The sequence below is a fragment of the Molossus molossus genome, unplaced genomic scaffold (genome assembly GCF_014108415.1).
Source record: "Molossus molossus isolate mMolMol1 unplaced genomic scaffold, mMolMol1.p scaffold_m16_p_1, whole genome shotgun sequence".
NCBI lineage: Eukaryota > Metazoa > Chordata > Mammalia > Chiroptera > Molossidae > Molossus > Molossus molossus.
In genome coordinates, this window is record NW_023425344.1 from 87,106,597 (window position 1) to 87,131,635 (window position 25,039).

At 39.1% G+C, this 25,039-nt stretch overlaps 1 protein-coding gene across 1 annotated transcript; it reads left to right on the plus strand.

Moving 5' to 3' along the window:
- Nucleotides 1-3,511: 3,511 nt before the first annotated feature.
- Nucleotides 3,512-23,139, plus strand: RRH (retinal pigment epithelium-derived rhodopsin homolog). The gene is made up of 7 exons (XM_036278453.1): nt 3,512-3,643; nt 12,184-12,374; nt 14,504-14,603; nt 15,077-15,230; nt 16,137-16,305; nt 20,830-21,008; nt 22,790-23,139. The coding sequence occupies exons 1-7, from the start codon at nt 3,538-3,540 to the stop codon at nt 22,902-22,904; spliced, it is 1,014 nt and encodes a 337-aa protein (XP_036134346.1). The 5' UTR covers nt 3,512-3,537; the 3' UTR covers nt 22,905-23,139.
- The last annotated feature ends 1,900 nt before the right edge of the window (nt 23,140-25,039 follow it).

Sequence of the window (25,039 nt, forward strand, 5' to 3'; positions counted from 1 at the left end):
TTCTTTATAAACTAACACCGCTTTCAAAATGTTCGCCTTTTATATATAAGAACATCAGCAGCCTTTATTGTATTTTCCTTTTGTGTGTGAGTAAAGCAGTTTCTCTAGTTGTAATGATGAGTTGATTGCAAAATTTTAGAATTGATTACAACTCTATTAAAGTTGGAACAGTTGTTGAAAGGTCAAGAAATTGCTGAAGAAACGTTTAATTTTTCTCATTCAATACAGATTGAATGGTGAAAGTTTTACTGATTGTTCTTATTTTACTTTTTTTAAAGGGACACTAAAGGTTTAAGATGTTATTCACCATATGCAAATTTTTATTTATTTTATTTTTTTATCCTCACATTTTCCATTTGTTTGTTCAGATAGAGTGGGAGGGCGAGAGAGAGAGAGAGAGAGAGAGAGAGAGAAACATCGACGTGAAAGGGACACATCGAGTAGCTGCCACCCGCATGACCCAACCAGGGCCAGGGATAAACTGCAACTGAGGTACGTGCCCGTAGTGGGAACCGAACCCGAGGCTCTCTGGACTGCAGGCTGACGCTCTAACCGCTGAGCCAAACCAGCCAGGGCACCATACACAAATTTTAAAAAAAAATTTTTTTTCTTTATTGATTTTAGAGAGGAATGGAGAGGGAGAGAAAGAGAAACATCAATGAGAGAGAACATTGATTGGCTGCCTCCTGCATGCTCTCCCTACTGGGGATCAGGCCCACAACCTGGGCATGTGCCCTGACTGGGAATTGAACTGTGACCTCTTGGTGCATGGATCGATGTTCAACCACTGAGCCACACCGGCTGGGTGCAAATCCTTGATTTCCTGTTACCCATTCAGATTCCTGGGTAGAGACACTACAAATGAAGTTGGTTTTGGTCCCTGTTGCTGTTGTAGTGTCAAGAAGTAGCCATGATAGCAAGTAGAATACTGTGATACAGCACTCTTTCCCTGCCATTGATTTTTCCTGCTCACTGTGTTTTCTCTCTGAAGGAATGATGTTGCCATAGCTTTTCCTATAATTTTCTTACCTAATACTCATTTGAGTAGCATATAGTATTGCCTATGTCAATATTGTGGGTTTTACTTGTCTTTTTTTTATGGAACTGTGGCAGGATTAGTAAATACGTAGGCCGTAAATATATATGATGAACAAACATGTTGAAAATTACTGTTTCACAGGAAGAAGCAATTGTGCTTTTACAATCTGGGAAAGGAGGTGATGTGATTTAGAATCTTTGGGTTGAAATTTTTAGTGCGTTAGGACCAGGGTTTCTGTTCTTGGTTTGTAAAGACCATGGCATCATCCCAAGGACAAATAATAGTGCAACATTCCCACACTTTTGGCTATGATTGAAGTAGTGTGTAGGTTGGTAGACAAACCACTTGGAGATTTTACCTTTTTCTTGGGTATATTTTTTGTCATTGGCCATCTTTAATCTTTTATTTTCACATCCTATTCTTTCCTTTTTCTTCCTTAATGTGGTTTCTTCCTTTCTGGGTTTCCTTTGGGGCGTTTAGTTGTGAGTCAGTTTTACATATGCAGGGAGCCTGACAGTGAATATGGTACTGAGGTATCACTGAGTTTCATTGTAAAAGATATTTTGATTCACATATTAAATCTTTTGAGTTCTTAACTGAATAACATTCTGATTGTGTCATGTTAAAATGCATTTGTTACCATAGCAATTAAGCAGTTGAATGGAACATAAGCAGTATTTCTTCATATTCCTGGAAGTTTGGGAAGAGTTATGAAAGATGGATTGACTTTATACAATTGAAGTTTATGAAATTAAGGGATTATGAGCTACGTAAACAGTTTGATATAAAATAGTTATATTTCTTAGAATTCTAAGCCTTATCCCAGTATAGCTTTTCTGTATCACTCATGAAGGAAGCATGAAAAAGTACTTTGAATAAACCTATCTATAGCAGGTAGCTGGCCATCTTTGGAATTGTTATTGTTTTTATAAGTAGAAATAATTATTTCTGGGGAGTTTAAGTGACTGCTACAGCCGGGTATAATCCATCACAGAAAAGGAAGGGACTATGAACCAAAACATTATTTTATTTCATTCTGCATACTGAATGTAAAAAAAAAAGAAAGAAAGAAAAAAAGATTTAAAACCCAACAAGGGTTTTAAGAGGAAGAATTCTACTTGGGTGCTTTGGGATTTTTTGTAAATACTTTGGTATTGGAATACTGTTGAAATTCACTTTACTACTATTGATACTCTGGAGTATTTACATTTATTAAAAATAAGAGTTCTGGTAGCTATAAGACCTGGACAGGTTACCCAACCTAATTCAACTGCTTCCGTTTATGTACAGCTGAGAGAAAACAAAAAGATTCTCTTTGGTCCCTTGCTATACTGTTCTGAGATTTACAACATTAAATGGGGAAATATAGCCCTCTAGTGGTTCTGTCATGCCAACACTGTTAACCTTGGTTCATCTAGCATTTCTCTAAAGTTACTGGTTTTAAGAAATTCATTGTTGAGAAAAATCAGATTTTAATACTATTACATGGCATAAAATATGAGGGGAAAAGGTGTTGGGGATATCTTAGTCTAACAAGAAATGTTCATGTTTGACTGTAACCCACTTATGTAACTATTTTTTGAGTTATAACAAGGTACTCCAGAATATTACAATTGACCTGGACTTTGGGGAATGACTGACTCCAGGTACTTGGCTGATGTATGCTCTGATTATTATCAGACAATTGTGCATATTAAAGTATATGGTAAATTAACAGGTGGATTGTGAAGTAGCTCATGGTATACCCATGCTATGAAATATTGAGCTATTAAAAAATTAGGCTTAGATTTATAGACCTGGAATTCATGATATGGCTATAGGGGAGAACAAGTTACAGAATGATTTTATATATACATTGCTACCCATTTTTGCTTTTAAAGTGGGAGAAACCTCAAACCCTTGTATGAATGTATGTATAAGCAAAGAAAAGCAGAAAGGATATAAACCAAACAATATTCTTATCTTTAGGAAAGTGAGATTTGGAAGAATGAGGAAGATTACTTCTTTATTTGTCTCTATTGTTATGGGAAAAACAAAAGGAACTGAAATGGAAAAACTTCAAAGGATCAACCAAAAACAGGGACTTGAAATCGTTTTAGAGGACTAAGCCTGGCTCTTAATTCCAGAACTGATTTCCAGCAGAGAACAGTCAAGTCAGCTCCTGAACTGATTTTCTGAGTTTGTTTATTGTTTAAATGGGATGTTTGCACTTGATAATCCCCTTAAATATATGAGGCTGATCCTCAAATTGGTTAAAATGTGTGGCTTGGTATTTCTCTTTATTTTGCTAATAAGCTTTTCCCTTGCTCTGGGAATTAAAATCCTTTCCTCTTTAGCCCAGTCACATTTGTTAATTGAGGGCCTTTATGAAAAGGCCATTCTTTGAGGTCTTGAAGTGGAAATGATTGGTTCTGAAAATTCTTCCCTCGCTGGCATTTATAGCATTTATAATTATTGAAGGCTTATTATGAAGGCTATCTCAATACCTTCCCTCCAAAATGCTAAGGAATAATTTAGGCAACCATTCAGACTCTAAAACTGAAGATGGCTCGGTCTTTTCACAGACTGAACACAATATTGTTGCAACTTACTTGATTGTGGCAGGTATGGATGTTTAATTACTCTATTAATGGTACTTTTGCTTTCGAGTGGGCAAAGAAAAGCAGAGGTTTTCATAGAAAAAGCACGGGTTCAGAGATAATGTTTCAAGTTCCATATTGTTAGCCACCTCCTGAACTCACCCTTTCTGAGTTGGGGTGCACGTATAAATAAGGGTGATGATACTTGCTCCATTTCCTGGCAGTAAAGATCAAATAAGAGAATGAAGATGAGAAGATAAATGAAAGCACTGTTAATGGTGGCGAATGTTATAGTTACTTTAAATGTTATATATTTATTGACTTTAGAGAGAGAAACACTGAGTTGTTGTTCCACTTATTTATGCATTCACTGGTTGATTCTTGTATGTGCCCTGACCAGGAATTGAACCTGCAGCCTTCGCGTAGCGCCGATCCACTTTGAATCTTGATACACAATGTGAGACGTAACGTGAGGCGGAGAAAATTTTTCTATAAAATTAATAATTTTTTTATACTCCATATATTTGGTTATTACATTGTTAAATTAAGTTTTTATTGGGGAAAACTGACACCATGGCTAAAGTGTATTTTTATGTCTTTTACTATTCTCATACATACTTTTTGTAGTTTTGTCCTTGGTGGTGGAATCTAGTTAAGATGGAAAGATCCAAGAAAGAAAATTAAAGTCATAAAAGACAGCAGAGTGTATTTCAGTCATTGAGAACAGAGTTGATAATTCACCTCATTCAGTGTGCTGTATTGCAAGTCTTGAGCTTTGGATTTCATCTTTCAGTCTCACTGCAACAGTGAGCAACTGCTTTCACTTTTCTCTCATTTTCTTATCTGTGAAATGGGGTTAAGAATAAGCTACTTGTCATGATTGTTGTGAAGAGTAAAATTTAACACATAGATGCACCTAGATGACACAGAGTAAGTGTTAGACAAATACATGTTTCTTCCTTCACACATGCACACACTCAGTGGTGTACATGTTGGATTTAGATAGAGACTTGTTTGCCAAAAAGAAGGGATGGAGGAAATGGCAATAGTTGTCTGCTTATCTTCTTTATGTATAGGATGGATTGTAGTATAAGTTTTCTTTTTAAAAAAATGTTTTTATTGATTTTAGAGAGAGAAAGTGAGAGATAGAAACATCTACGTGAGAGAAACATCTATCAGCTGCCTCCTGCACGCCCCCTACTGGAGCCCACAACCAGGGCATGTGCCCTGACCAGGAATTGAACTGGGACTTCTCAGTCCATGGGACGACACTCAGTCCACTGAGCCACACCGGCTGGGTGAATTGTAGTATAAGTTTTATACTGAGCAGTCACCTTATTTCCAACTATGCTCATAATGAGTTTTAGAATAAATTATTTTTGGATTGATTTATAAAAAATTTTCAAATATATTCACAAGCAGAGTGAAAAGTAAAACAAGTCTAACTGTACCCAGTTTATTCTTTATAATTCTTAGTTTCCCCTTATTTTACAATTAGAGTATTATTTCTGTGCTAGAAATTGTGGTTCCTCAGCTAGTTTTTGTAAATATTAGTGATATGCTAACTTGTTTACTTGAATACCTCTGTCTGATAAGTACTAGACAAGTTCTGTTCTTGATTTTTTTTTTTTTGTGGCAACCATATGAGAAAACAATATGCTACTTAAAGAGAAAATATCTGTATTACAATTACATAAAAATATTTTGTTTACAAACTTTTGGTTTAGTTAGTTTTTTGTAAATGACCAAGAAAAGTTATCATTTTTTATTTGGTTACAAATAGTGTGCAGAGAAAATTTCATGGTAAGAAAATGTTCTATTGTTGTTAATCATCACCCAAGGATATTTTTTCCGTTGATTTTTAAAAATTATTTATTTATTATAATATGTTTTTATTGGTTTTTTAGAGAGAGGAAGGGAGAGAGAGATAGAAACATCGATGTGAGAGAGAAACATAGATCGGCTGCCTCCTGCATGTCCCCTAGTAGGGATCGAGCCGGCAATCTGGGCATGTACCCTGACCAGGAATCGAACCCAGACCTGTCAGTCCATGGAGCGATGCTCAGTCCACTGAGCTACACAGGCCAGGCTCCATCGATTTTTTTTACATAGAGGAGAAGGGAGAGAGGGAGGGAGTAAGAGAGAAACATTAATGTGAGAAAGACATGGATTGGTTGCCTCCCGCACACACCCCGTCTGGGGCCAGGGATTGAACCTGCAACCCAGGTACATGCTCTTGACAAGGAATTGAACCTGCGACCCTATGGTGTGTGGGCTGACACCACTCAGCCACACTGGCCAGGGTGCTACGCGGTTCTTATCTGTAGCATTAATAATAGTAATCTTAGTGCTATGACTCTGACAACTACTACTACCAACACCACCTCTACTACTGCTGCTACTACTAATATTATTTTTTGAATAGTTGGTATATACCAACCACTGTTCTAAATACTTACATGTACAGAATAATTCATTCTTACACTCATTCAGTAAGTGAATAGTTTTATTTGCCCCATTTGTACAGATGAAGAGTTTAGGTAACTTGCCCAAACACACACATCTACTAAGTTGTTAGATGAGGATTTGAACTCAGGGTGTTGGTCCTAGAGCTCTCACATATTGTTATCAAGGAACACCATGAATATATGTTTGTGTTTTTGGTAGGTGAACTGAAGGAAGCATATCTAACTCTATGCTTTTGTTCACAACATTTATTATTAAGTTCCTCTAATTTTACACCTTTAACAAAATACTTAAACTTCCCGACCAAAGCCAAAACTATGAGGAAAATAATTCAGTCAAAGCATTTATTTCATTTGTTACTTTTACTAAGAGCCTATTTAGATTTTTCATTCTAAATTTACTATTTCTGTTAGATTGTAGCTCTTACAAACTTTTACCAACTTGAGCAATCTCCCTTTCTACAGTTCAGGCTGGGAGGCACGAGGGCATGGTGAATTCAGGATCTGAAATAAATTCATTATAAAAGAATTTTTGTAAAATGAAGGGTGAGAGATACTAGGCTGAAGAGAATGGCTATGTACCAGGGGACAAAGAACCACATCTGTCATAAAGGCAATAGGAGTCACCAAATGATGTGATTGAACTTGCACTTTAGAAATGTTCTATGGTGGTAGCTAAGAGACCATGTGGGGGGCCCCCGTGTGCCTAGGTTAGGACGGATCCTGGGGAGAGAACAGTGGCGGTGGGGACAGAAAGAACACACATTCAAGAGCTGAAAGTTAGAATCCATGGTTGGATGTGGACATCGGAGGTGAAGGAAAATCAAAGATGACCAGCAGGTTCCCTTTCTGGGCTGCCGGATAGATGGCGAGGCTACTCACCAAGGCAGGAACACATCCGAGGAAGAACAGATTTAAGGCTGGAGGAAACATTTCTAGGTTCAGCTTGAGACACGTCCAGTAAAAAGCTGGACACATGGGTTTCGGTTTTAAGAGGTCCATTAGGAAAGTATCAGCATAGAGCCTTGGATATGAATGAAATCACCCAGAGTATGTGCTGACTATGAAAAGAAAGGGGGGCTAGAATAGAAACTTGCACAGTGCTCATGTTGAACAAGGCAGAGATGAAGAAAGAAAGTCCAGGAAATAGGCTAGGAAGGATATGCCAAAGAGACTAGAGAAAAGCCACAGCAGCAACAGGGAAATTAAATTAATTTAGACCTAACTATTAAATGACCATTGTCTATTGATTAGAGAACACCCCCAGTAAGGAAAATGAAGCAGAGTGCTTGAGACTGGCAGAGAGAACAGAGAAAAAGGCCGAACTGTTTGCCTCATTGATACCTAAGACCTCCCCCAAAGTACAGTCACTTTTTCTGGTTGCACACTTGGTAGGCAGCAATTCATTTCATTGTGTTTTATCTGACCTTTTAAATGACAACATTATAGCGAGCCCAGAGAGATTCTTCAATTCATTCAGCTTTTTGGACTATTTCTTGTATACATGCTACAATACTAGATGCTAAAATTAGAGCCAAAGGATCCTCAAATTTGCTGTCATTGTGCCTTATTTATGCTTTGCAGCATAATAATAATAGAGATTAAGCGATTTGAGTTTTAGTTGTAGTCCACTTATTAAGTAAATTTGCTAAATGCCACATTCTCAAAGAACATGGAAATTGTTAAGAGCCTAAAATCCACTTGGGAAAACTGGGATTACATAAATGAGTTAAACACTGTAGCATCACACAGATGAAGTGTAGTATAAGCAAGTTCTTTGAGAGTTTAGAGAAGAGCATATACTGTAGGTAGGAGGAAGCTTTGGGGCAGAATTGAGCTTGAACAGAACTTTGCAGGGTGGGTAGAATTTGCATAGATAGAGGAAAGAAGTAGTGTGTTCCAAGAGGGAGAAATATGAGTCAAAATTTACAAAAAGCCGAGTATTTGATGAATAACTAGAGTCGAGGGCTTGTTTGACAAGTGGAAACGTGCTTGGAGAGGGTGAACGTGGATTGAGGCCAAGAGCCTGCAATGTCAGCTGGGACTTTTATTCCACAGAGTGGAGAGTACCGGATGTTTGAAGAAGAGGAGAGCTGTGGTTAATTCAATGTTGTGGCAAGTTCATTCCGCCAGCAGCGTGGAGGGGGAGAGAATGGGAACCTGGAAGATTAGTGTTAACAGGATGATAAATGGAAGTGTTGACTGAGATGCCAAGTTATAATAGAAGTTCTTCCTTAGCTGATACTTGTGTGTTGGTGCTTGGAAGCCTTCCTTGTTTCAGACAGTAGCTGGGGCTCACCAGTTTCTTTTTAGGATGATGAACACCACTCTGCTACTTCTGTTGCTTATATAGCCCCTAGGAATCCAGTGATGTTCTAGCATCTCCCAGATGAAATCTATTCACCCGCTTCGCACTCCACCTTCAGCACCCAGTATGGCCCACATCAGGCTTATGGGAAACTTACCCAAACTGTGCAGACTGTAGGGAGTGTTACTCATGCTAACGTGCACATCTGGTCCACACAACACTATTTCTCTTTGTAAGTTAGTGCATGGGCATTCTGATTAAGAAGTTCAGTCATGTATCTTAACCAAGTGCAGCCAATTCTGGGACACCAACCACACTGAGTTTCGGTACCTGCAAGGAAGGCTAAGACTCAGACCCCAGACTGGAACCTTGATGAGGATGGCGTCACCTGTGAGGCTTCTCAATGCACTTGAAAGCCAGCCTGGTTACTCTCTGGGTAGCCAAACCTTGGAGTGTGTGTGTGTGTGTGTGTGTGTGTGTGTATATTAGATGAAGAACTCATATTTGGACATGGGTTTCAAGTAATATCGGAATAGTCATATGATCTTACATACATAGTTACTTCATAAATGCTTAATGTCAATTAGTTGAACAAAAAGGAATATGGAACTGGAGCTTGGGTCAGGGCTGGAAAGTAACAGAAGAGCTCGTAGGATGATGTATGATAGTTGAGGCTTGAGGAAGGAGACCACAGAGAAAGTCTTAGGCCTCAGGAAGGAGAAGGAGGGAGTAAAGCCGCCAGAAGAAATGGTCGAGTCCTGCATACATGCTAACAGTCAGCAGGGCTGGTGTGGAAGGCAAGGGAAGAATTTCAAGGACCATGATTCACAGTGATGACTTGAAAACCGATCTTCAATCCTGGTTTATGCAATTGGCAGATGCTTTATGTTTTAATTTTCTTATTTCTGTTTTACAGAAGGGCTGTGAAGATGTGAGACTGGTTTTAAGAACAGCTAGAGCTCTTCAGATCAATGAATTAAAATGGATTTGCTATGTTTTTGAAGGGGCTTTTAAATAATTTTTAACTTATTTATTTATGTATTTATTTATGTATTTATGTTTTTATAGCTAACATTTTGATTTATTTGCTTCCGCTCTTTACTGTGCAAAAAGTTCTACGTTAATCGAAACCATACTGAATATACATCACCTATGCTTCTTTTTACATTTGATTTTTTATCATAAGCATTTTCCTTTTATATAATGCTATGTAAAAATACCTTTAATCAGTATAAGATTTCATCACATGGCCGTACCACAATTTATTTAACCTCTCCAATCTTGAGCATTTAGTTTATTTCTTTATCATAAATAGGGCTGTGATGAATGTCTTTGTGAAAAAATGTTGTCTTTTTCTCTTTATTTATTGGATCACAAAATAGTATATTTTTATTGTAAATTATTCAAACATTGCAGAAATGTATGATTTAGCACTGTGTGTTTAAAACAGTGGGTTGGGTTGGGCAATGTACTTGGAATGTATTTGGAAGCAATATACTTAGAAGCAACAGGCATTTTGATGTTTTATTCTTTATCACAAAAAAATACCAAACATGAAGAAAAGTAGGGAAAATAGTATCATGAATTACCGCATACTCTCCCCTGGTTTTTTTGTTTTTGTTTTTTTGTTTTGCTTTTTATTTACTTTTTAAATTTTACATGGACTAAAATTCACTTTTGTGTGCGTGTGTGTTCCATGTGTTTAGACAAATGCATAGTCATGTTACCACCGCCACAATCTGGTGACATTCTATCACCCCCACCCCCAAATTTCTTCCTTCTCCTTTGCAGTCAACCCTTTCCCCACCCCAATCCCTGGCAAGCACTCATCTGCCTTCTATTCCTTATTTCTTTTTGCCTTTTCCCTAATGTCATGTAAATGGAATCAGCAGGCCCAGGACTAGAGTGAGGCATGTGATGTGCCTATAACACAAATGTAAGGAGGTACCACTCTCGGGCATGACCCTACTCCTAGCCCTGGGAATCAGCTAGTAGGTATCATTCTGAGTGTCGCTTGTTTAACATAACCATGCAGTTACATTTAAGAATGGTTTGTTCCCATCCAGCCAGTGTGGCTCAGTGGTCGAGCATCGATCCAGGCACCAAGAGATCGCCGGTTCGATTCCCAGTCAGGACACATGCCCAGGTTGTGGGCCCAATTCCTAGTAGGGGACATGCAGGAGGCGGCCAGTCGATGTTCTCTCTCATCGATGTTTCTATCTCTCTCTCCCTCTCACTTCCTCTCTGTCTAAAATCAATAAAGGGGGGGAAAATGAATGGTTTGTTCCTCTTGCTTGCTGAGTATTATTCTACTGTGCCTCCTTTTGAAAATGCACTTAGTTGACAGCCATTTAGGTTATTTCTACTTGTTGGCTATTATGAATAGTTTCTGTGAACGTTCATGTGCCCTATCAAATCTTTGTGTGGACGTATGTTCTCATTTATGTTGAGTTTATACCTAGGAGTAGGATTGTGGGGTCATATGGGAAGTGTCCACTTAACTTTATGGGAAACTGCCCGAGTATTTCCGGAGTGGCCGGTACACGCTTGGCGTTCCTCCCAGCAGAACGTGGGGGCTCCGATGGCTCTGATCCTCAGGAGCTCCTGGTATTGCCGACTTAAAAAAAGCCATGTAACAAGGGTGTCCATCACCTAGAATTCACAATCCATTTGAAGTAATTTAAAGTAAATTTTCATGTCATCCTGCCTTTGAAAACTTCAGTATTAATCTCTAAAATATAAGGATATTTCCTTACAAACCACAGCATCATTATTACAACTAAACAAAGACAACAATACTTTCTGAATATCATCTAAAATTCAGTCATATTCAAATTTCCCCAATTGTCAATAAATGCCTTAATGTACTCAGCTTGAAAACATACACTGGGATATAACATACTAGAGTATACTTTATGTAGAAAGGGTAGGCACTATTTCTTGGAAATTTGTGTGTGGACAGGGGCTTTCTAAAAACATTAAAAAAATTTTCATTTGCAGTTAACATACAGTACTATATATATTTTTTCTTTTGATTGAATTTATTGGGGTGACACTGGTTAACAAAATTATACAGGTTTAAGGTACACAATTCTACAACACGTCATCTGTACACTGTATTGTGTGTTCACCACCCCGAGTCAAGTCTCCATCCAATATACAATATTATATTAGTTTCAGGTGTACAACATAGTGATTAGACATTTATATATCATACAAGTGATCACCCTGATGAATCTAGTACCCATCTGACACCATACACAGTTACTACAATACTATTGACTGTATTTCCTATATTACACTTTACATGCCCATGACTATTTTGAAACTACCAATTTGTACTTCTCAATCCCTTTCCCTTTTTCACCCATCCTCCCAACCCACTTCTACCCGGCAACCATCAAAATGTTCTCAGTACCTATGAGTTTGTTTCTGCTTTGTTTGTTCATTTATTTAGATTTTTAGCCTGTACATATAACTGAAGTCATATGGCATTTGTCTTTCTCTGACTGAATTTTACTCCATACACTACCCGGTAGGTCCACCCATGTTGTTGCAGATGCAAGATTTCATTCTTTTTTATGGCTGGTTCATATTCCATTGTATATATGCATCGCTTCTTTATCCATTCACTTACTGATGGACACTTAGGTGATTTCCATAATTTGGCTATTGTAAATAATGCTGCAATGAACATATATCTGCATAAAAGGAGCTTTAATATTTAATTTTGACACTAGTCTTAAACATTTAAAATAAAATATATAATATTTTTTTAATGTATGTTCTCAGGTATAATAAGTATTCTTGGCAACATAGTAGTTCTGGGCATCTTCATTAAGTACAAGGAACTTCGGACACCCACAAGTGCAATTATCATTAACCTGGCTGTTACCGATATCGGGGTCAGCAGCGTTGGCTACCCTATGTCTGCTGCTTCAGATCTGTATGGAAGTTGGAAATTCGGATATGCAGGATGTCAGGTATTGGAGCTCTTCAGAATGAAAGCAAAATAAAGTAGATTAAAGAGATACACATTTAAATGCCTAAAAAAATCCCAAGGGTTTCGATCTAATAAGATCATATAAGATAATAGGTATAGTGCTTTTATTGAAAACAGTTTCAGGAGGGGTGGCGGGGGGGCGGGTAAGATAAACCAAAGAACTTAGATGCATGTATGTGTAACCAATGGACATAGACTACAATGCTTCCAGAGGGCGGGATAGGGAGGAGGGTGTCTGCCGGGGAACAGGAGAAACATCTGTAACAAGAATAAATTAATAAAAATGAAAAAGTTCCAGGAGTGACTGGGAAATATATTGTTTAATAAGAAAAATAAAATCACTAGCCATCATTATATTTTAAAAATTTCCCCAGCCCAAAGGGGGAGAGGGGCTATCAAAAAATTAACATTTAACTAGAGAAGAAAAGCTGAACCTTGCATATTCCAATAAAAACTTGCATATTGCAAGTTCAAAAAGAAATGCCCTGCTTTCATTTGAAACAACAAATAGTAACGAAATATCATATGTAAGTAATGTAGTTAAGCTACCTACCACATTACTGATTTTTTTGTATGGAAAGCCCTCCATGAGAATTGCTGTTAAATACATCTACTATTGTTTTTTTTTGTTTTGTTTTGTTTTGTTTTATCCTCACCCGAGGACATTTTTCCATTTTTTTTGTACAGATAGAGTGGGAGGGAGAGAGAGAGAGAAACATCGACATGAAAGAGACACATCGAGTGGCTGCCACCCGCACGACCAACCAGAGCCGGGGACAAACTGCAACCGAGGTACATGCCCTTAGTGGGAACCGAACTCGGGTCTCTCCAGACCACAGGCCGATGCTCTAACCGCTGAGCCAAACCGGCCAGGGCACATCTACTATTGTTTTTACTGACAAGAAGATCAATTAATATTAATTTGTGTTATGATAGTAGGCAAATAAAACTTTTGGCCTGATTTTTAAACTGTTACTATTTTAAGCTATGAAATCATAAAGAGTAAAATGAGACTAATACAGAATAATAAATACCCATGTATACACCAACCAGTTTTATAAAATCTTAATGTTTTTCGATATGTGCTTCAGGTTGTTTTTCTTTTTAAAGATAAAAAAACAAACAAAAAAAAAACTTTACAGATACGGTTGAAGTTCATTGTGTACCATCCCAATCTTATTCCATTCTTTCCCATGAATTTTTTTTTTTTTTTACTATGTGTATATAAACTGAATACACACGTTGGAATGTTTTAAGTTTTATATAAATAATATATTATTTGCATTGTAAAACTTTTTCTCATTATTCAATATTTTTGAGGGTTAGCCATGTTGATGCATGTAGCTGTAAGTCACTCATATTATGAACATACCCCAACATACTACTTTTTCTTTTCTTGAGCATTTATTCCCAATGCTTTTCTGACATAAAAAGGCTTCAGTGAATATTCTTATACATGACTCCTACGATATGTGAGAGTTTCTTTAGACACATTGCTTAGGAGAGGATGTTTGGGTTGTAGAGAAGGTTCATCTTCGACTTTATTAGATGTGGCCAGATCGCTCTCCAAATGGTTGTGCCACTTAAAACAACTTCTATCACTCCACATTCTCCCCAACATTTGGGATTGTCAGACTTTTAAATTTTTATCATTTTGATGGGTGTAAAATGGTGTCTGTAATTTTCACTTCTTTGAATACATAATGTGGTATACATTATTTTTTATGTCACAAACATTCAGATTTCCCCTTGCATGTATAGCCTATTTTTCTGTTTGTCTTTTCCTCTTATTGAATTGTCTACCTTCTGAATACTACTCTTTTATTGGTTATATGCATTGTACTAATTTATGGTTTGTTTTTGCATTCTGTTTATAGAGTACGTTGTATGGAAGTTTTACTTAAAGACTTACATTTTTTTAAAATTAATGAAATCTCAAAACGCTTTCCATAAATGTGTTTATTAAACCAGTTACAATTTGACAATGGAAGATGCATTCTAAAAGTAGTACAATAAAAAACATTTACTATATTCCAGCAATGGGATAACAATGTAATGTCTCGTGGAAGGTGTGTAAAACGGTGGAGTCTTTACAATTTTGAATTTCAGATTTATGCGGGACTGAATATCTTTTTTGGAATGGCAAGTATTGGATTGCTCACGGTCGTGGCCATGGATCGGTACCGGACCATTTGCCGCCCTGACGCTGGTACAGCACTTTCCTCAGTGAATCCGTGTCTTGCCTAAGTACCACCTGACACACATTCACTTTAGAATGGAAAGGGAACGGGTTGCAATCGTGCTCAGCTTTATTTCTCTGACAATCGTTGTTCAACATTTAAGGGATTTCCTATGATACTTAGAATAAAATCTAAATTTCATAACCATTTCCAAGGCCCTGCCACCTTGCTAGCTTTGGCTAGAGCCCTCTCGCTTCGGAGTCCTGGCCCCCCTTTCCCACGGTGCGGTCTTTGTAGGTGCTGCTTCCTGAGGTCTGAAAAGCTCTTCTCTCTGCTTTTCCTTTGGGCGAATTTTTTATCCGTGTGGATAGGCTTTGAGGGAGCTGAAGTTCTCTATAAACAATCTACTTGATAAAAACTTTGAATAATCAGTTAAAACAAAGTGAAGATATGAATTCCATTATTGACAACTGACGCTAATATTTCATATGCTTGTTAATAGGAAGAAGAATGACCACCAACACTTACATCAGCATGATTCTGGGGGCCTGGATCAATGGCCTCTTTTGGGCTTTGATGCCTATCATAGGGTGGGCTAGTTATGCCCCAGATCCTACTGGGGCCACCTGTACCATAAACTGGCGGAAAAATGATGTGTAAGAAGCACTTTTACACCTTATAATCAAATGCTTCCAATGTAGACATTTTCTCTCTATTTCAGATTTTAGCTCAGATCAAATGTTTTCCGTACAGAGTGGCAAAGGCTTCCTTGTAGTGGTGATATGGCTCCAGCATTGCATTATGCTTGTTTTCAAGTAAAGACTATCCAGCTCCCCTTGCCCCCCTTACCCTATCTCTTCTTCTCTCTCCTCTGGCAGAAAAGGGGGTACAGAGTACCTTACTGATATTTGCAACTCAGAGGGAGAATCTGAGAGGGATAAGGAATGAATGTCAGTATTGCTAGACAGCATGCAGCTCCGGCGAAAGCCGAGGCTGACTCCTTCCTGCCGTTTCAAAATGGGCTGGTGATGAAGCATCTTCTGAGAACCACGCAGCAAAAGAACCATCACTGTGAGGATGTGCTTGTTAGGTGGTGATGCTCTTTTCTACCAGGCAAAAAGAGATAATTTAGTTTGTTAGAGAAAGTGAAAGATCACTCAGGAAGACAACTAGAAAATTTCTAACTCTCAAAGTAAATCTAAATCGAAAACTTTTTCTGTAAAGCGTTGACAAGCACATATTGAGGTCTTGACTGGCAAGACTGTCTCTGTCGCAACCATTCAACTCTGCCCGTGAAAACAGCCATAGACCGTATCTAAATGGATGTGGTTCCAACAAATGTTGTTTACAAAGAGAGGGTTCAGGCTGGATTGGGCCCAGAGGACACAGTTTGCCAAACCCTAGTCTAAATGGGCTAGAAGTCAAATATAGTTCCTAAGCCACTTAATTATACTGACTGCTGGACAGTGCCAGTATTATTTCTAGTAATTATCCTGTTTCCCTTCCCCTGTTTAGGACGTCACCCAGGTAGTGACTTAGTGATTCCCTTTTCTTATTTTCAGATCTTTTGTTTCTTTCACGATGACAGTTATTGCGATCAATTTTATCGTGCCCTTGACCGTGATGTTTTACTGCTATTACCATGTCACTCGATCCATTAAATGTCACACTACTAGTCGCTGCCCTGAGCACCTCAGCAGAGATTGGGCAGATCAGGTAGATGTAACAAAGGTAAGACGGTAAAATCCTTCAAACGTTTTTGCAATCAGGCTTTTACACATGCGTGGTCCCCTGGCCCCTGCGGTCACCTCTCCCCACCCCTCGGCTCTTCCTCTCTGGCTTTTGTCTGGTGTTTGCCTTCACATTGCTAAACTCTGTGCTCATCTGCTGTTTGGGACATTTTTGTTTGCCATTACCTCTCGATTCCCTACTACAGACAATGAGAATATATTTCTCTTATACCACCACCATTTTCTATTCCCCCACCAACCATCTCTTTTCTCATCTTGTTTAGTTAGCTGAAGAGTCAATTTTACATTATTGTGATTATCTAAATTGTATTTATTGCTGACCTCTGTAGGGGTCAGTGATTTGTATTTCATTTTAAATATATTTTTTTATTTTTCAATTACAGTCGATGTAAAATATTATATTAGTTTCAAGTGTACGACCCAGTGATTAGACATTAATATAACTTACGAAGTAATCGCCCTGATTCATTTTTTATAAAACTTTTTTCCATGGAGTTAATAATTTATTTATTTCACTTTCTCTCTCTCTTTCTCTCTTTCTTTCTCTCTCTCTTTCTCTCTTCCTCCCTCTTTCTCTCTCTCTCTTCCTTTCTCCCTCTCTCTCTTTGTAGTTTTGTTTGCTTACTATTCTGTGTGCTTGTCACTAATTCATCTCTAATCTCCACCGGCAGCAGCAATTTTCTCAGTATTTTCAAGTGCCTCATAGCTGTTCTCCTTTTCTTGGAACGTTGCTTCCTGGCACTCCTGGGCCTCTGCCCTGCTCCCCCCGCTGTGCCCCAAAGTCCAGACAGCAGGCCTCCCCACCTCCTTCCTCACCAGCTGGCAGAGCCGTGGCCTCTCTCTCAGGTCGAGCTCCTGTTTCTGGGTTGCACGTCTTCCTTTTTCTTGGTCACTCCCTCTCACTTGGTGGAGCACGTTCTCAAGAAGATTCCTGGGCAGGCTATCAGGAGGTAAATGTTTAAAGATTTTGCATGCCTGGAAATGTCTTAAAATTCTCCTGTCATATTTGCCTGGTATAAAATTTTTTTTTTTTTTTTGCAGTTTATTTATTTTATATATATATATTTTTTTTATTTTTTTATTTTTTAATGAATTTTTATTTATTTTTTTGTTACAGATATTTTACCTTTTTACCCCATTGGCACCCCCCACCCCACCCCACCTCCGCCCCCTCCCCGGCTTAGTTGTCCATGTCCATTGGTCATGCATACATGCATATAAGTTCTGTGGTTTATCTCTTCCCACCCCCCCCACCCCCCCGTCCCCCATCCTCTCTTCTGAGGGATGACAGTCTGTGCCCTACTTCCATGTTTCTGGGTCTACTGTATTCCTCAGACTGTTATGTTCATTATATTTCGTATATAAGTGAGATCATGTGGTATTTGTCTTTTTCTGCTTGGCTTCTTTCACTTAGGATAATACTTTCCAGGTCCCTCCATGTCGTCTCAAAGGATAAGAGATCTTTCTTTCTTACCGCTGCATAGTACTCCATTGTGTACATGCACCACTGCTTTTTTATCCATTCGTCTACTGGTGGACACTTGGGCTGTTTCCAGATCTTAGCTATTGTAAATAGTGCTGCTATGAACATGGGGGTACATATATTCTTCCTGATTGGTGTTTCAGGCTTCTTAGGGTATATTCCCAGCAGTGGGATCACTGGGTCAAATGGAAGTTCAATTTTTAATTTTTTGAGGTAACACCATATTGTTTTCCATAGTGGCTGCACCAGTCTGCATTCCCACCAGCAGTGTATTAGAGTCCCCTTTTCTCCACACCCTCGCCAACACTTGTCTGATGATTTGTTGATGGCAGCCATTCTGACAGGTGTGAGGTGATACCTCATTGTTGTTTTAATTTGCATCTCTCTGATGATTAGTGATGTTGAGCATTTCTTCATATGTCTCTTGGCCATTTGTATGTCCTGTTTGGAGAGGTGTCTATTCAGCTCCTCTGCCCATTTTTTAATTGGGTTCTTTGTCTTCCTTTTGTGGAGTTGTATGAGCACTCTATATATGTTGGAAATTAACCCCTTATCTGATGTATCATTGGCAATGATGTTCTCCCATACAGTGGGTTGCCTTTCCATTTTGATGATTGTTTCTTTTGCTGTGCAGAAGCTTTTTAGTTTGATGTAGTCCCATGTGTTCATTTTCTCCTTTATTTCTGTTGCCTTAGGTGATGTATCAGTGAAAATTCTGCTCTGTATGATGTCCGAAATTTTGTTGCCTACATTTTCTTCTAGAATTTTTATGGATTCACGGGTCACATTTAAGTCTTTTATCCATTTTGAGTTTATTTTTTGTATGGTGTAAGTTGATGGTCTAGTTTCATTTTTTTGCATGTAGCTGTCCAATTTTCCCAACACCATTTATTAAAGAGGCTGTCTTTACTCCACTGTATGCTCTTGCCACCTTTGTCAAATATTAATTGAGCGTATTGCCTTGGGTCCATTTCTGGGTTTTCAGTTCTGTTCCACTGGTCTATATGCCTGTTCTTGTGCCAGTTGCCTGGTATAAAATGCTAAGTAGAAAGATGACTTTCAAAGAATTCTGAAGGCGTGCTCTATAGTCTCCTAGCTTCTGGTGCTGCTGTTGAGAAGGCTGACAGCATCCTGGTGACTGACTGTAGCAGTGTGTGTGTCATCTCTGGAAGCTGGTAGGACCGCCTGTCTCCGGAGTTGTGGAATTTCATACTGATGTGCTCCATGTGGCTCTGTGTCCACCCGTGTGCGTGGTAGATGCTTGCGGTGCAGAGACCCAGCTCCTCCCTTTGGGAGAGTTCTGTGTTATTTCTCTGGCCATCTCCGACCCTGCTTCGTTTTCTCTGTTCTCTTTTCCTGAACTCCTTTTATTTGCATAGTTAATCTCCTGCATTTATCTTCTAACTATTCTCTCCTATGTTGTCCCTGTTTTGGACTGTTTTTGTTTCTACTTTCTGAGAGATTTCCTCTGCCATGTCCAGGTCTGGGGCTGGGCGAGGAGAGCAAAGCTCAAGTCTTTGGTGCAAAGTTTAAGCAGGCACCGGAATCTCAGTAATGAAACATAGTTAATGCGGTATTTAAAAAAAATCAAAATCAATGCAAAAACCCATATTGAATATAATATAAAATTTTAAATCAAGACAGAATCTGACCCTGTACTTGCACCATCACCTCATTGACCTCACCCTTTCCACTGCATTAAACTATCCTGCTCTCTCTTTTATATACAGGGAAAAAAAACATTGTCATAAATAAAAGAATTATTTTATACTTTGTACTTTTTTTTCTTTTTTTTTTTAATCCTCACCCGAGGACATTTTTCCATTCTTCATTCAGACAGAGCGGGAGGGAGAGAGAGAGAAACATCGACATGAAAGGGACACATTGAGTGGTTGCCACCCACACGACCCAACCAGGGCCAGGGACAAACGGCAACTGAAGTACATGCCCTTAGTGGGAACCAAACCCAGGTCTCTCTGGACCACAGGCGGACATTCTAACCACTGAGCCAAACCAGCCAGGGCTACTTTGTACTTCTTTTTAATAGCTTCCTCTTCTTATTTTATATCTCCTCTGTGATGTTGTCATGTATACATTTCTATTTTCTTTCTGTTTATCACACATTTTTTGTTTCTCCTGAGTTTATGAACCATTTTGGTCGCTGTCTGAGTTTGCGTGTTTCCTTGGTGTCCAGGGGTCAGTGACTGTCCTTGCATATTGAGTGGTGCACTAGAAAGCTGATCGTAAGCTCTGGATGGACTCTTTTGTCAGGATGTTTCTTTGGGGGTGTTCTGACGATTCGTATCTCTAGGTATTTTCTTCTGAGCTGGTCCGTTTCCAAGGAGATTCTTTCACATTCCTGGTGGGAGGTACAAGTCTGTCTACCTGTATGTTTATGGCTCAGAGCAGGGAGGGGGCAGCATGCAGCACCTCTCTTTTCAGAACAGCACTCCAGCTCAGCTGAGCCCAGTGTCCCCCAGTTCTGAGTTCCCCTGCTTTCTCCCGCTGACACTGACCTTCTGGGTGCTTCTGGGGCGAGGATGGAGCCGCTGCCCGGCTGAATGCAGAGGGAATTCAGAAGTCTAACTTCCTCCTTTTGCAGATTTCAGTGAGTTCCATGGGCAACCTCACATTCAGAAATAGCTGTCACTGCCATTTCCTGAGACTGTCCAAGTTCTGTGCAATGGGTTAGTCTGTATATGCCAGGAGTCCATAGCACAGTTATTAGAAATGGGCTAGGAGTGGGTATATATCTGCTTTTCATCAAAGCCAGCTTTTGTGTTCCTCTCTAACACCTCAAAAGAAAGGAGGCATTCTTTACATGTGTGTCACATTCCATCCCTTTCACAAGCTCTTGCTATCATAGATGACTTTCCCCCCTGCACATGAGCAAAGAACAACGAGGGGAAAATGCAGTATTTCCTTTATGTCATCAAATGCCAATCTAAATAATTTTTATGCTATTTTAGGTATATTAGCTATTTAGATGTTGGGTTTGGAAAACACCGGTTTCTTTTACAGATGTCTGTGATAATGATACTCATGTTTCTGGTGGCGTGGTCCCCTTACTCGATCGTGTGCTTATGGGCTTCTTTTGGTGACCCAAGGAAGATTCCTCCCTCGATGGCCATCATTGCCCCACTGTTTGCAAAATCTTCTACATTCTACAACCCCTGCATTTATGTGGTTGCTAATAAAAAGTGAGTAATGTCTAAAATGCTTCTCAACAAAATAATGGACATAGGAAGAAGGTTAAAAAAGGCAACAGATAATGTCGTGAGACTTCTGGGGAGGCAAGTGACAGTAACTCACTTTGAACTAGTATAAAAGTTACTTGACCCATGTAACTGGAGAACCTGTGACACGTTCCTCCCACAGGGGGGCAAGATGGTCACAGGCAACCCCAAACCCAAGTTCTGCCAGCTAAGCGGCCCGAATTCCAGTTTCATCTCAGATTGGCAGAAAAGCTGCTGGAAGGTTGCCGGTAGGCTCAGCTGAGTTTTCATGACCACCCGACCCCAAATACATACAACTGGTATTTCAAAGAAAAGATTGGTTCTCTTACCAGAAAATGAACTTGGCAAGGCAATGTTGGGTTCCCTCAGTGGGGAATGTGGTCGCATATTTACTAGAAAGAAGACATGCCATTCAAACGCAAGAGAGAAATCCAGTGCTGACATGAAGGGCCTCGGGAGAGGGTAGTCATTCAGGACAGCAGAGAAAGAACCCCACCCCCTTTGTTAGGACTCTGGGTAAGGATTTCTTTCCTGCCTCCTCAGTGAAGCTTAGATTATTTCATTCACTGTGTTGCTGAAAAATGGAATGAGTCAATCTACTATGTTTATTTTTATTTATTTATTTATTTATTTATTTATTTATTTATTTATTTATTTTAATCCTCACTCGAGGATATTTTTCTGTTTATCTTCAGCTAGAGTGGGAGGGAGGGAGAGAAGAGAGAAACATCCATATGAGAGGAACACTGTGCCTGGTTGCCTCCCGCACGACCCTGACCAGGGCTGGGCACAAACCAAGATACATACCCTTGACCGGAATCAAACCCACGACTCTCTGGACCGCAGGCTGACGTTCTAACAGCTGAGCCAAACCGGCCAGGGCCAATCTGCTGTGTTTAAATATTTGACCAGAAAAATATTAGTAGAGGTCAAGTAATTTTGTTGTTATTGTTTTTAATCCTCACCCAAGGATATTTTTTCTATTGATTTTTCGAGAGAGTGGAAGGGAGGGATAGAGAGAGAGAAAGAAACATAGAGGTGAGAAAGACACATCGATTGGTTGCCTCCTGCACAGCCTGAAAGGGTCAGAGATTGAACCTGCAACCCAGGTACATGCCCTTGACCAGGATCTGACCCAGGACCCTTTGGTGCTCAGGCTGATATTCTAACCACTGAGCATACTGGCCATGGGAAGTCAAGTAATTTGATCCTGAAGGCCAATGCTGCTTGTATTAAACCTCTGTATTTATGCGCATGTTTGAGAGAGCAGCTTCAGTTACAGGTGTGTAAAGGAACAAAAACTTTTAAGACCAAACAGACCACATGAGAAGAATGAGGAACACATTCTAAATTGAGAGTCTATCGGTAGTTATTTGGAAAGGTCGTTCCTCTCCCACTCCCCTTACTTTCGTCTGCCTTTGCTCAGAACAGACGCATGAAGGGCATCATCCTTCGTTCAAACAAAGAAATTACTGCAATCGACATAAGAAGCGTCATTGAAACACATAACTATTGATTTTCACGAAATGTCTTCAGTGTTTCTAATCAATGGCATAAAATTGGTCTTCACCTGCACCCCATACGTTCTATATTTAAAAGGTTCTCAGCAGGAGATGTTAAAGTTGGAGGCAAACACGTACATGGAAATGTCTATCGGCAGTGGTGGCATCTTAGCCATATTTGAAAGTGTTTTAAAATTCCAAGTCATTATAAGATAATGCCAAATTTCCCCCATTTTATTGCAGGTTTCGGAGGGCAATGTTTGCCATGTTCCAATGTCAGACTCATCAAACTATGCCCGTGATGAGTTTTTTACCAATGGATGTACCTCAAAACCCATTGACTGCGGAAGGAATCTGAAATAAGAGGAAAGCACAAGTTATCAAAACATTTTATTTACTTTTTTTTTGTTATGTTTTAATTTTATTTAAAATACAAGCCCATTTAGATCAAATGCAGACATAGATTATCTCAATAGACTGAATTTTTCAAGTGTAGTTTATAGTTCTTCAGTTTGTTCATTGGCTATGGTAGGGAATGTTTATTTCCTTATATTGTAAAGGACAAACACATGACCTTGCCCCCAGGTGTTTAAGGGAATGGCAGGAACTATCTGCTAATAGATAATCATTGCATTATATAGATAACCACTGCATTGTATAGATAAGCATTGCTTTGTGTACACAGAAACTGATTGTTCCCTCAGGCATAACAGCTAACTGCAAATATCTGCTTCTGTGCGTGCTTGCTCGCTCGCATACCCTTAATCCAAATTCCTTAACAGGGGCTAAGACAACTATATAAGCAACTCACCCCCTGAGCTCGGGGCTGCTCTCTCCTCTGAGTAGGATGGGACAGTCCCCGCGTGGCTAATAAAGCTCTCTTAATTTGAACCCAGTTCGGAGTCGGAGTCTGGTCTGTCTCGTTGGTCTACAACAATATGTCAACTTATTGTTCATTTCCTTTCTTGAATCCAGGCACATGAGATCAAGGCACTTGTCTTTGTCCCTAACCACGGCGTGCATTACACTGTGGGCTGCTATCTTGCCTGGGCCCTCCACTAGAGCAGAAGTAGCTGCTATGTTCATGTTAGAATAAAATAATAATAATAATGGTTAATAATCTTTAATAAATAATTACTGAATGAGTTGTTGGATGCTTCCCGTTAGAATGCAAAACATGTTAGCATTTCACTATTTAAAATTTTTAATGCAATTGTTACATACTGTTTAACAAAAATGATCAGATGACTATTAAATCTTATTGTTTCTGAAGCGGATGTTAGTCACTGTGTATATATTTTTATAGCAATATAATCTCTGTGCATATTATTATATAGTCTGCTTTTTAATTACTGTTTTATGTATTTCTATATATTTGCCACTTGAATTAAATTTAATCAGAGTGGAGTTTTTGTATGTTCTCTTTTTTCCCGTCTTTTTTGTTTGTTTGAAATTTATTTTGTTGTGGTAAGAACATAACATGAGATCTAACCTCTTAACAAAATTTTAAGTCTACAATACAGCAATTGTAACTATACATACAATATTGCACAGCAGATCTCTGAAACCTTATGCTTGTTGATTAGCCATGTTTGTTCTGTGATGTATCCTTAGCACGTAGACACATTTTGCCTGGCACGTAGTAGGCACTCATTTGTAACTGTAAATAACTATAAAGCATAGCATGATAATACACCATTATTTAAATAGTGGACTTTTAAATTATGTAGTATTCTATGTATTCATTTATTATTGTTTTTTATACTTAAATATTAATTTTTTAAATTACAAATGTCCCTCCTTTTTCTCCCTTTGAAGCCCTCCTCCTAGCCTCCCTCTTCCCCACAGTCTTCACTGTACTGTTGTCTGTGTCCATTGGTTGATTGATTTATTTAAAAATTTTTGTTGTTGTTGTTAATCCTCACAGGAGGATATTTTTTTCCATTCATTTTTAGAAAGAGTGGAAGGGAGGGAGGGGGAGAGAGAGAGAAAAAGAGAGAGGGAGAGAGAAGAGAGAGAGAGAGAGAGAGAGAAATATCGATGTGAGAGAGACATGTTGATTGGTTGCCCTCTGGGGCTGAGATCAAACCTGCAACCCAGGTACGTGCCCCTGACTGGGAATCAGACTTGAGACCCTTTGGTGGGAAGGCCGGTGCTCTATCCACTGAGCCACACTGGCCAGGGCTGGTACCTAAACCCTTGATTGTACCTGTGGATTCTCCACCTTATGGGTGTGTTCAGGTAGTTTCTTAACTATTTGATTTAATTTTTATTTTTTGATGGAGCCTAACTTTGCTAAAAGACATGACAGTTAATCTTTAGCTAATGGTATGCCCATAACTTGGGAAACTAGCTTGGAATAAAATATATTGTTGAGCAGAGATAATAGCTTTTGGTAGAAATAAGAGCTGGGAGGAGCCTCGCACTGTGCTGAGATGACCTTCAGGAGCCACAGGGCATCTCCGGAGCCTTAGGCCCCCACTGCGTGGTGGA

Coding starts and splice junctions, on each gene's coding strand:
- RRH (XM_036278453.1), top strand. CDS start 3,538: ATGCTAAGGAATAATTTAGGCAACCATTCAGACTCTAAAACTGAAGAT. Junction 16,306..20,829: donor ATCAGGTAGATGTAACAAAG/GTAAGACGGTAA, acceptor TTTCTTTTACAG/ATGTCTGTGATAATGATACT. Junction 21,009..22,789: donor TATGTGGTTGCTAATAAAAA/GTGAGTAATGTC, acceptor ATTTTATTGCAG/GTTTCGGAGGGCAATGTTTG.